The 13,267-nt window shown below is 35.9% G+C and overlaps 1 protein-coding gene across 1 annotated transcript in view; it reads right to left on the reverse strand.

Annotated features, from left to right (window-relative positions):
* FAT2 (FAT atypical cadherin 2) overlaps nt 1–13,267 on the reverse strand; it is an 84,328-nt gene that overhangs the window by 49,993 nt on the left and 21,068 nt on the right. Inside the window, exons 2-3 of the mRNA XM_039340926.1 lie at nt 8,561–11,827; nt 7,714–8,028 (exon numbers count right to left, since the gene is read on the reverse strand). Coding sequence (XP_039196860.1) covers nt 7,714–8,028; nt 8,561–11,819 — 3,574 coding nt within the window. The 5' untranslated portion in view covers nt 11,820–11,827. The remainder of the gene's footprint in view (nt 1–7,713; nt 8,029–8,560; nt 11,828–13,267) is intronic.

A 13,267-nucleotide genomic window follows, 5' to 3' on the forward strand; every position in this document is an offset into this window, starting at 1 on the left:
CTGAGCAGAAAGGAAACCGCCCCAATAGCAGACGAACAAAAGATCAACTCCTAATAGACAAAATGATCTTGGAAAACTGCAAGAGAAGGAAGACCAACCTGAATGTGGCATGGATTGACTACAAAAAGGCATTTGACTCTCTGCCACATGATTGGATAATCAAGTGCCTAGAAATAACAGGAGTCAGTAGAAATATCAGAAAATTTGTGCAAAGATCGATGGCACAATGGAAGACACAGTTGCAGATCAATGGTGAGAGGCTGGGAGAGATTAATATCAAGAGAGGAATATTTCAAGGAGATTCATTATCACCATTACTATTTGTTATTGCACTGTTTCCTCTGTCAACAATACTGAATGACTCAGGACATGGCTATCAAACATCAAAAACATCTACCAGACTATCCCATCTCCTTTACATGGATGATCTGAAGCTGTATGGAAAAACATCATCTGAAATAGAATCGCTGCTCAACACTGTCCGTATATATAGCCAAGATATTGTAATGGAGTTTGGCTTGGACAAATGTGCCACACTTACTATCAAACAAGGAAAAATAATGAAAACTGAAGGAATCAAGATGCCCCACGAAAATAACATTAAGAGTCTGGATGAGGAAGAATACTACAAATACTTGGGTATCCTTCAAGCTGACAACATCAAGCACACTGAAGTCAAGAAAAAGATTAGAGGTGAATACATCAAGAGAGTGAAGAAGATCTTAAAGTCCAAACTCAATGGAGGAAATACCATAAAGGCAATCAACACCTGGGCAATCCCAGTCATTAGGTACACAGCTGGAATAGTGGACTGGACTCAAGCAGAACTAAAAGCAATGGATAGGCAGACCAGAAAAATAATGACAATGAATCATGCCCTTCATCCACGCAGTGACATTGATAGACTTTATCTACCAAGGCAAATAGGTGGGCGTGGAATGCTACAAGTACATCAGATGGTTGAAGAAGAAAAAAGGGGCTTTGGAAGAATATCTGAAGAACAATGATGAAGATGCACTGAAATTAGTATATCAGGAAGGCTTACTAACTACTGGAGAGACCAAACTGGCCTACAAGAAAGACCAAATGAAGAACAGAATAGAGGCATGGGAAGACAAAGCACTACATGGCCAATACATGAAAAAAATAGCTGGGAAAGCAGATAATAATAAAACCTGGCAATGGCTAAGAGCAGGAAAATTGAAGAAAGAGACCGAGGGACTAATTCTGGCTGCACAAGACCAAGCCTTAAGGACAAATGCATACAAAGTCAAAATTGAGAAGACAGCAACAGACAGTAAGTGCCGCCTATGCAAAGAAGCTGAAGAAACAGTGGACCACTTGGTAAGCTGTTGCAAGAAGATTGCACAGACTGATTACAAGCAGCGGCATGACAAAGTAGCAACAATGGTGCATTGGAAGATCTGCAAAAAATATCATTTGCCTGTAAGCAAAAACTGGTGGGATCATAAAATAGAGAAAGTCATAGAAAATGATAAAATTAAACTGCTCTGGGACTTCAGAATTCAAACAGACAAGCACCTGCAACATAACACCCCAGACTTAACAATTGTCGATAAGAAAGACAAAAAAGTCTGGATAGTGGACGTGGCAGTGCCTGGAGATAGCAGAATAGAAGAGAAAGAACTGGAGAAGATAACAAAATACAAAGACCTACAAATAGAAATAGAAAGACTGTGGCAAAAGCAAGCAAGGGTAGTACCAATAGTCATAGGCTCCTTGGGTGCAATCCCAAAACAACTGGAGCACCACTTGAACACCATTGGCATTGACAAATTCGCTATTAGTCAATTGCAAAAGGCGGCCTTATTAGGAACTGCTTCCATCCTGCGACGATATCTGTAATACCATCAAACATCCACATCTGCCTATCCCAGGTCCTGGGTAAGGACTCGATAGGTAGACAAAATGCCAAATCCAGTCTGAACATCTGGCTGACTGTGCGATGATCGATAATAATAATAATAATAATAATAATAATAATAATAATAATAATAATAATAATAATAATGTTGGAAGGGATCTTGGAGGTCATCTAGTCCAACCCCCTGCTCAGGCAGGAAACACTAGACCATTTCAGACAAATGGCTGTCCGGTCTCTTTTTAAAAACTTCCATTGTTGGAGCATTCACAGCTCCAACTGGATTAATGTAAATATTTTTTAAAGATGTTGTTTTTTTAACCTTTTTATTGTATTTTAATGAATATTAGTTGTACATTTCCTGTAAAACATTCTCCATTTGTAATCAAATGTGTGTGTGTGTGTGTGTGTGTGTTGTGTATGTGTGTGTGTGTATTAAAACACTTGCACTAGTGGAACACCTTCCTCCTATTTCTTGTCACGAAAGAAAACCAAAGACATGCTTGAACAAGTACAGCCTTGTTCTTGTGAGTCACCAAAAACATTCAATTTCACTCCATTTCTTCTAGCAAAGGCAGAGTTCATGACAAAGCCCTTCCTCCCTACCTAGCTTGAGAAGTTTAGAACTGAAAGAAAAAAGTAGTAAAAATATAGGATCTGCCCGCCTCACTGCATCCATATTATGAATAAAGATGAAGTGGATCTTTCTAATGTTTCCTTTCAAAACAATTTGCGCTGGTTATCTTCCGTAATCCCATTATGATTGAGAGGGGGATATCTTCTCTATTCAAAGTCTCTGAAGTCTTAAATTGGAGTAGTGAGTTTAACAGCTAGATTTTCTCCAGTGTGTAAGAACAGATTGTTCATGGTTGGTTGCATGCATATATTCAGACTATGGATCAAGCAATCTTGGGGGGAAAAAAGTAAATTCAAACTTGCTTCCAAATCTGAATTTCTGGCATGGTCTAATTATCAAAGAATAGAAAAAAGTAGTGCTAGCAGGCTCCTAAGGCAGAGGAGACTCTGCCAACATTGTTGGAAAGCTCAATGAAATAGCAAGAAATAAGTTACATCATTGAAACAGTAAAGAATACTTTGGGGTTTAATAGAAGATAGGTACCAGATATCCGGGCGATCCGTAACTTGTTTCAGCTCATGTGCCACAATCAGAGAAACTAGTTCCTCACAGAATCCCATGACCTGATGCTTTAGCTACAACTACACTCTTTAAACTACTGCAGAATTAGAAAATAGTTATTGTTATATGACAAGCTGAAGTGCAAAATGCTTATGTACAGGTGCTTAAGAGTAGGTGGATTAGTACTACTTGTGATAAATAATTACAGCATGTAGATATTCATCGTAGAATTTTCTATTATAAATATATGTTATAACCACGAATATATGCATGCTGTTAATAGCTTATTTATTCACACAGTATCATACCTACACATTGTTGAAACATAGCACACAAGGACAGCCCATTACAGTTCACTGGTTACAGGTTGTGGCTCAGTCTCGCATTCATGAAATGGGTCATGCATTCATGAGGTAGATTTTCTATTTAGTTCACATAGCTGGAAACTATACCGAAAGATCCCAAAGCTAGCAAGTATAATTGGGTTAGAGGTAGTAAGACCTGTTCATTAAAATAATTACAGTTAAGAAAAATGTAAGCATTTTATTTATGGGGGAAAAATGATCTGATCCTATATCATCCAATAATTTGCCTCCATTTTTCCAGATAGACCCCAGGTTTCCTCTGCTTTACTGAGTGATAAGTAATGTAGCAAAGCAAACTTGTAGTGGCAAGTAATGTAGTCCAAAACATTTAGAAAAAGTTAAACTGTCTATACAATATTCTGAAACTACTAGCAAATTCATTTTCCGAGGATGGAAAATGTGTCACATAATCAATTCAAAACAGTGCATAAATCTGAAAAAAACAAAACAAAATACAATAAATTTTAATTAATTAAACAGGATTAATAAAAAAAGATATGCATTAAAATGGGGGGATTGGAAAATCCATGCCTAGACACACCATCTATTACAGTCACACAGGAAAGTTCTGGTTTTAGCCAAAATGTTTCAATTAAAACCAGAAGGAAAGTTTTAATAAGCTTGGGTGAATCCCAAGAATTACAAAACTATCTTTTGGTAGGTAAAAAGCAAACAGAGCATTTTAACAGTTCAATTTATAATGCTCAATGAATACAAAATATAGAAGGTTGGGAGAGGAGAAGTGGAAAAAGAATGGAATAAAGGTTTTTAGTTCACTAACTGGTGTACTCCATATTGCAACACTTTTTGTGTCTCCACATTTTGAAACCAGTCACCTTTTTTTCCTTTTTTTAAAAAACTAAATAAAATTTCATTACTACCATCTCAGGACTAAAACTCAGTTCTAAAACAAATGTTTTGCAAAGTATTATTTACAATTAGCATTGTTGACATAAGTTATATGGATAGGGAAAAAGGACAGTTTACAAACTGTAAAGAGTGAATACGTTTTGGTTAAACAGATGTCTAATAATGAACAATTTCATCAACTATAGTAGATAAAAGTTAAACTATTTTATCAGCATGGCTGCACACTTTAATTGAAAAATAAAATAAACAAGAAGTATCCAATGAAAGAAGTTGCAGGAAAATACAATACAAATCCAGGAAGCTGAAAAACAATATAGGAAACAAGAAGGTAACCTAAATACCGGTACTTAATTTACAAAAAGAAAGGAACTGGAAATTCAGACTGCCTGGAAGATCAAAGCCTCGATTCTTTGCTGTTTGGGATAGAATGACTGTGTTTCTACTTTTATTTATTTTCTTATTTTACAGTATTTACATGCTAGCTATTTTGCAAGACTCTGGGTGTCTCACAATATGGAACCTTGATTTTTGAAGTCTAATTTGTTGAACAAAACATAATGATTAGGTACTGAAACCAAAATGAGTGGGTTCACGCATTATGTAAATTAAAACCAAATCAAACTATAAGTTAGTGTGATTTGTGAATGCAGTCACTGTATTTACTTGATACTGAACAAACAAACTTGATACTCTGGACCCTGAAACTAGAACTGCACAAAGTATGTAAAATTCTCAGGAAAAGAAATTAAATTTACTACGAACTCATAATAGTAGATAACATTAGTTATCACACATTACATAATTCTTCTCTAATTATAAACATATCATGTACCAAATGTCTATCCCATATATTTCTTTCAGCAATGGAACACATAGGAGTGCCTTTTTTATGATCTTCAGGCACTATATACTGGGAGATTGAAGCATGAAAGCCCAAAACCATTAAGGACTTATCATTACTAAAATCCTGACATCTGAATTGTAACACACAGATAGCCAATGCAATTATTTTAGGTATAATATTATGTAGATTCTGAAGGATAATAGCTGAATCGGACAATAGTCTCATTGCTGCATTCTGTATTAGTTACAGTTTCTGAATCATTGTCAAGAAATATCTTTGTTCAGCATCTTTCAGTAATCTTAATGTGAAGTTAATGAGAGCATTAACTGCTCTGCTTAATATGAGTTGTTACTGCTAAAACAGGCAAAGCAGAGCTTCAATCTATTGGATTCAACTTCAGTTTATTGATCCTTCACCAATCTATTACAGCTTCTAGACCCTAGTTAAAAACCTGCATCACCATATTTAACTCAGATATCAGAAGGAAATAGATTTGCAGATTATCAGCATATTAATGGCATCTGGACCAGACACACAGATGACTTTACTCAGCATCTTCATAAGAATATTAAACAATAATAATGGCCCTAAAGTACAAACATTCTAAAACCACTCTCTGAAAGCAACTCTGGAGATAAAAATAACACCAGACATAGATAATTAACTCATTAGAACACCATGATCAGAGCTATATTCAGGAAGATTAACAGAACTGAATTCCACAGCATATGATCTGATGTCCCTGGTAGTTCTGGGGCTAAAATCCAGGGCTGAAACCCACTACAATAATTTAGATAATCCAAATGAATGCATAAAATTGATTGACCTCTCAATCACCTTGATAAACATGGATATTTGTAAAGAAGTTATCTTTAAATAAATACCATAATCTCTTTTGACACAGAGAAAGTGAATTCCTAATATAAGTAAGCATTTCTAACATTCTAGATCTACCTCATCAGCCCACTTCTTCCAGATCTTAATAGCTAAAACAGGCAAAGATTGAGGCTATATGTAGTAGCTGCAAATGCATTTTGGGGGGAAAAATAAACCTGAGTATGCTCTGAATGATCCTCCAGATACTGTTACAAGTGTAGTATCATGTTTCAAATAGATACAAACAACTTTCTCTTTTATATGTTCATTTCAATGGATGACCAATGTTTTTAGAATGACAGCCAGCATTCTATAGTACAAAATCCCCTTTGTGATAAAAGCAATTCCATGAAACAGGACCATGACCTCTTTCTTTGCCCCCACATTGCATGTAAGAGGTACATCTTAAGACTCCTTCTTAATACCCCCTCTTTCCTACAGCTCCAATATGGACTCTTTGTTGTAGATATATCCTCTATATCTTGGTGGAGGAGAAAAACAAGCAATGTTGTCACTATTGGAGGAAAAGGCTGGCACAGACGCATACCCACTTTGTTAATTAATGTTCTTCCCTTGTAAACGGGAAAATCTGAAATAAAAGGAATCTAGGAATTCACTGTTCTGATGATCACTTGTACAATTCTACAAGTTTCACAATTTATTCACAGGATTGTAATCAGTAATGGCTCATTTGAACTATATTAGTTCTAGATACATCCTATCTATCATGTTAGATAGTTCCAAGAAACCAATTAAATCTCAGATCAGATATAAATTTAAGATGATTTGACTGAAACTGCACTCTTATGGAGATTGCAAGATGTTAAACACCACTGAATGCAGTGGCATTTATTTGAAATTCATGAGTCCCATGGATTTCAATATAACTAATGTCCTATTAAATGTTCATAGATTTACAGATTCTAATACAGAAGACACATTTTGAGAGGCAGTTTATTTTAAACCCCACTAGGATTTTAACTATCTTGGGGGAATCTGTAATTTAAGATGGAGCTGACATAAATATAATGGTTGCAAAAAGTAAAGAATGATTAAGTTGGTATATTTTCTGCTAATACTAATAAGAAATAAGAACATGAAAACACAGTCCATGAGTATAGAAACTGAAAAGCAAGTGGAATTTGGTAACATTAATAACTTGTTGGCTAGGGAAGAAGTTACTGTAAGAGTTCAAGTTCTAAAAGACCATTTCAACTTAATTTGAAATGTCAATTAACCTGTGGCATTTTCCTCTTCTTGAAATAGTATATCCTTGTTTTAAGAAGGACACATTTTACATGGAGGCATTTGTAAATAAAGTGGAAGATCCTCGGTAACCACAGAAATCACTTCCATTATTGAGTGAGTTAGGAAAATGCTGTATTAACATTTATCTTAAAATTAATATGCTAGACATAAATAGATAAATTTAAAAGGGAACAACATATATGTTATCCATATGTTAACCAAGATTAATTACCATTTTTCAATATTCTACAGTTATATGAGATAACAACCTCCTCATCTTAACGGAGATTGAAGTAAGCACTAATGATTTTGTTTTCATGTTAATTCATCTTCTTTCTGCAATGATAAATCTAAACTAAAAACAGTATAATTTTTTCCCAAGCAATATGAACGTAAATTTGAATGTGAAAATAGTGATCAAGAGAAACTAAAGCACACAGCTTATACACTAGGTATGTCTTTTTTAAATAAAACTGGTGTAGCACCTTACCAGTGAAAGGATTAATAGCAAAAAATCCTTGATGGTTTCCATTTATGATGTGGAAAGTCAATTTTCCCTGTGAATCAGTATCTGGATCAATAGCTTCAACTTGAAGAATGGAAGTATTGGCTGGTGAATTCTCCGAGACCGAGGAATAAAAGACAGGTCTGGACATCTGAGGCGGATTGTCATTGATGTCACTGATTTCAATGTAAATTTCAACCACAGAAGACAGGGAGACTGATCCTTGATCAACAGCAAGTACTGTCAACCAATAATGAGAACACAATTCTCTGTCAAGTGGCCCCATGGTAAAAATAAGACCTGAGAGAAACAGAGTATTATATGATTTTCAGTGGCAGGAAAAAAATTGAATACGGTATTGTTTTTTGACAATTAAAGCAGACTTTCTCTTCTGGAAAGCAACTTAATCTATGGAAATGTACTGTTCTTTACAATAACTGTATTTTCAGTTTGTGGACGTAAATCTATCTTAACCCAATACAATGCAAACTATATAACTGATCCAATTTTATCATTAAACAAACAAGAAGAACATATTCTATAAAATCAGGTCTGTCTGAAAATCTAATGTGTTCTTTTGTGAAATTTATATAATACAATATAGCCTTCCATTAACTTTAGTTTCTACATTACAAAGAAGCATGCATTCAAGTAATGTATGCCTCCTGCTAAATTATTGTTTGTTGCAGACAGACAATATTTGTTGTATACTAGAAGGCTTATGACGGTTGTTACCAGGGAAAATAATGATAAATCAAAACCTTAGATCTAATAAGAAGTTATCATTAGACCACTCCTCTTCTATTCTGCCCCTAGAATGCCCCATTATTACCTGTATCATTTTCAATGTTGAAGAGAGCCATGCCGGATCCCTCTCTGATGAAATACTGGATTTGTCCATCTTTTCCTCTATCACCATCTCGAGCTACTACTCCCATCACAGGTGTCCCTTCTGGGCTGTTTTCTTCCACTGATCCTTCATACACAAAGGAATCAAAGGAAGGAGGGTGCAGATTTTCATTAATGTCCAAAACATTTATCTCAATGTAGCAGAGAGAAGAGAGAGAATAGGGCTTCCCAGAATCACTGATCTTCACAGAGAGATTATAAAAGTCCAATTTTTCATAGTCTAATTCTTTTTCCAATGTTAAAGCCCCTGTAAATTCATTCAGATGAAACATATTTTCATTATTATCACTGATCAGACTATATTTCAGCTCTCCTTCAGAAGTAGTATCTGGATCAAAGGCTTCCAGGAAGAGTAGGGTGGTCCCCAACGGCAAGTCCTCAGGAACATTCATCTTGTTCAAGACTGGGACACAGTAGGGAGAATTGTCATTTACATCTTCCAAAGAAATAACTAGATCAGCAATTGCAAAGAGTTGATGGCCCTTTTGTGGCTGGTCTATGGCTTCAACTTTTAATATGTATTGGGGCTCCATTTCTCTATCAAGGGTAGCAGTCACTACTACTTCTCCAGTAATACTGTTGATAGCAAACTTATCACTGTGTGCAAGAAAGGAATATTTCACTCTGCCATTGTCATTTGTATCAGCATCATTAGCTGTCAAGACAGCAACCGTTGTACCCATTCTTACGTCCTCTGATATAGTTATTAAATATGTGCTTTGCAAAAATGTAGGTGCATTATCATTTGCATCCAGAACATTCACAGCTAATAATTTCCATGTTGACTTCTGAGGAATGCCAAGATCATATACTGTGATGTTAAGCACATAGAAACTTGTTCTTTCATGGTCCAAAGGAGAAAGTACCAGCAACAAACCTGTTTCTGTGTCAATAACAAAACAGCTCTCCTCATTTCCCGAGGAGATGACATAGACCATCTTTCCATTAAAGCCAGCATCACTGTCTATTGCTGTCAACTGAGCAATGGTAGTGTTAATTGGGGTTGTCTCCAGTATATCAACAGACCGTGGAAAGGTGTCATCAAACTGTGGTGTATGATGGTTTATAAGATATGTATTCAAGGAGGAATCTTCATCCTGGTGGTCTGGACTTGGGGAGTCAGCAAAATGGATTATGGTCTTAGCCAGTTCCTTGAGCACCCCCGTTTCCTCACACTGAAAAGAGGGAGGAGTTTCTTGGTTGACCACATTAATATTTATATATGCTGGGAATGCAGAATTATTTCCATCAGAGGCACTAATTTTGAGAGCATAAGAGATTGGTAGAAGTGACTGGTAGTGGAGATCCTTGAAATGTGCTCTAAGGGAAATAACACCAGACACAGAATTCAATTCAAAAAACTGTCCTTCATTGCCATACTTGATTTCATATTTTATGGGATTTAGTTCATCTCTATCAATGGCTGAAACTGTGAACACAGAGTGCCCAATAGGTAAATCCCATGGAATGCTTCCATTGCAGTTAATCTTCTCAAATACCGGCGCATTATCATTTAGATTATTCAGAATGAGGGAAACATGAACTTCAGTCTGATGACGGAAAGGAGATCCTGAATCTGATGCCCAGATACGCAAATAATACCACCTCTGCATTAACTCATAATCCATTAATTTGGCAGTAGATATGACACCTGTAAATGGGTCAATGACAAATGGAACAGTTCTCTGATTGGCTATGTTGTATGTAACGAAGCCATTCTCCCCACTATCACTATCTGTAGCCTTTAGTGAGAGGACACTTGAGCCAGGAGGTAGATTTTCATCAAAATTTTTGAGGTATGAAGATTGGGTGAAGCTAGGAGCATGATTGTTGCAATCAACAATGTCAACAATAACAGTGGTAGAAAGGTGCATATAACTGGCTGTAACTTCAAATTCGAAATGAGACTGTTCATGGAAATCTACTTGTTTTGCTGTAGTTATCAGACCAGTTTGTGTGTTGATTTTAAAGTTAATGCTATCAGAACTTAGTTTCAGCATATATTTTACATTTTGGAGAACTGGAGTAATTTGAACTATGGCAACGTGACTTCCAGGGGGAGCAAATTCATTGAGTTTGACTTGATAAAAATCTTTTTCAAATTTGGCAGAGGTATATTTTGAAGGTTGTATTTGAAGAGATACAATCTGGGAAAAAAGAGCTGGCTTGTTCTTGTCTTTAGCCTGCAAGCTGAGATTGAAACCAAGTGGACTGTTGCTCCAATTGATCTCTTTGTCTGACACTATCATGAAGTCATTACTTCCCATGTATGATCTTATGGCTCTGAAATGCCCTCTTGGGTCTCCATCCACAATATCAACAGAATCTACCCCAGCTCCTGAGCCATCAGTTTTTACCCTTAGAGTAGCATAGAGGAGATCTTCAGCAGAATCAACTGGCTTCACTGAAGCAATAACAGGAGGTTTTCTGGAGGATGGTTCCACCAGGATGGTAAGACTGGCCATGTTTCCGAAACCATTTCCTTCAGAGATCTTCCTCATTCTGTCCACAGCCAAGACCTTTAGCTGGTGCCTCCCTCTGTGGGTAGCATTCAGTCTCACTGCAGTCATGATTATTCCACTGGTGGGATGAATGGCAAACAATTGTGACCTTGTATTTAGTGTATAATAGAATTCTGCATTCTGGCCAATATCAGCATCTGTGGCACTGACCAGACCAATGGCAGTTTTTGGAGGTGTGTCTTCTTCAACTGTCACTTTATAAGAAGGGGGTGAGAAGAGGGGCTTTAGGTCATTTCTATCAAGAATTTGGACCAGCACTTTGGCCCATGCCTCGTAGGCAAATGTTTTCTCTGTGGCTTGGATTATTAAAAGGTACTTGTCTTTGAACTCCCTGTTCAACTGGTCAGTGTTACCGCTTCTGGTTCTAATTCTCAAAAAACAGAAATCTCCAACAATATATTCCTCAGCTTTAAAGAGACCACTAGTGTCCCCAGAAGCTATTTTGTATTTGATATCCCATGCTGGGTCTGTGATGTATATACCCATTTTGACATAGCTTTCCATGTAAGTTTTAGGTGCTGAATTTTCATAGATTGAAGTGTTATAAAGAGGATAAGTAAAGTGTAAGAGGGATCCATTGCCTTTCTCCGAATTCCCCTCACAAGCCAGAAAGGATGCTAAGCAAAGGGCAAAGTTCACAAAAAGCTTCCTTGTATCCATTGCAGATCCTAAATGGAAGAAAATGAAAACAAGAATGTGAATGGCATGATATAAAAACGTAATACGATACCTAAGCTACATGTTTACTATTTACTATCTAGTTCTTCTTTTTTGTCATTTTTTATCTTAAATAACTTAAATTTAATATTTCAGAATTTTTTTCAAAATAATCAGAAATAGTTCTATTTTCTATTTTAACTGTAACATTTCAATTTCTAAGCCCATTCTACATGTTTAAGAATGCTGAACTGTGACCTTGTAATATACATATTGTCCTCCAGATTTCTCATTTGCTGCTCTATATGCCTTTTCCAGTTCAGGCAAGAAACTGATTTCCATTTCTTTTCTTCTGAAACAAAACTTTTGTAGTTTAAAAGCTTACTAAATTCTTTTTTCTTGATCCAATTGTTTAGGTTAGCAGTAATTAGTCTACAATTTGAAAGAATCCCATAATGACATGCTTGTTAGATATCAACGAAATATATATGTTATGACTGTACAGCAGCTGCACGATTCCAAGAAAAGATGAAGCTGCTTTTAGACTGTATTCTGCAATTCATTTGGGCTGAAGCACCTTTCTGGAATTGTAGCCAAAGCACTGCAGCCTTAATGTGTCATTTTATAGCAAAATCACATACAATTCGGAGATTTCTGAGCTGCATATAATATGGCATTCAGGAAGCTGTCACAGTTTTCCTTACTGAATTGTAGAAATGTTCTTCACATGACTAAATCACATGTCTTAGTAAGTGGTTAAATATAATTGGCATGATTCACGCATCACGTTAATCCATAAACCAAATAAATCTCATTAAGGCTTAATGTGCTACATAAATTATATGTATGTGTAATATCAAAAGTTATGCAGCAATTGAAAGTAACAATTTCTTTCTAGAAAAAGCAAATGTTTTAATAGTTAATCCAATATTGTTTCACTGTATAATTGGGAAAGCATTCTCCAACCCCTACAGGCACACTAATCAGTAACATGAGAAAAACATGTTATGTTGAAATACCATTTCATTTGGCATACACTGTGTAGCTGTCAGTTTCTAACCATTTCACCACTGGATGTTATACTTAATCTATATCAGCCTTCCTTAAATGGTCTCCAAATGTATTGGGACTCCCATAATTGGCTTTACTTGCTAAGAATTATGAGAACTACAGTCCAATATTATTAGGACATTAGGTTGGAGGAGATTGATCATCTAGAGACTAGACAAAGAACAAAACAGCACATAGAGAAACAAGACCAATCATATATTACTTTATATATATATGTCTGAAGTGGCAATTACTAAATGAAATTTTCAAATACCCAAATAATGCTGGGAAATTCCTCTTGCAGTTTTCAAGAGTAGTTCTTACCTCTGACTAGCTTTAGAAATTCTTCTCTGAAGTTCAACTAATTCTCCGTTTTTGGGTTTGCAAGCTATATGGGGCTT

This window comes from Crotalus tigris, unplaced genomic scaffold, assembly GCF_016545835.1.
Source record: "Crotalus tigris isolate CLP2741 ecotype Arizona unplaced genomic scaffold, ASM1654583v1 scf7180000017754.2947050, whole genome shotgun sequence".
In the NCBI taxonomy this organism is placed as follows: domain Eukaryota; kingdom Metazoa; phylum Chordata; class Lepidosauria; order Squamata; family Viperidae; genus Crotalus; species Crotalus tigris.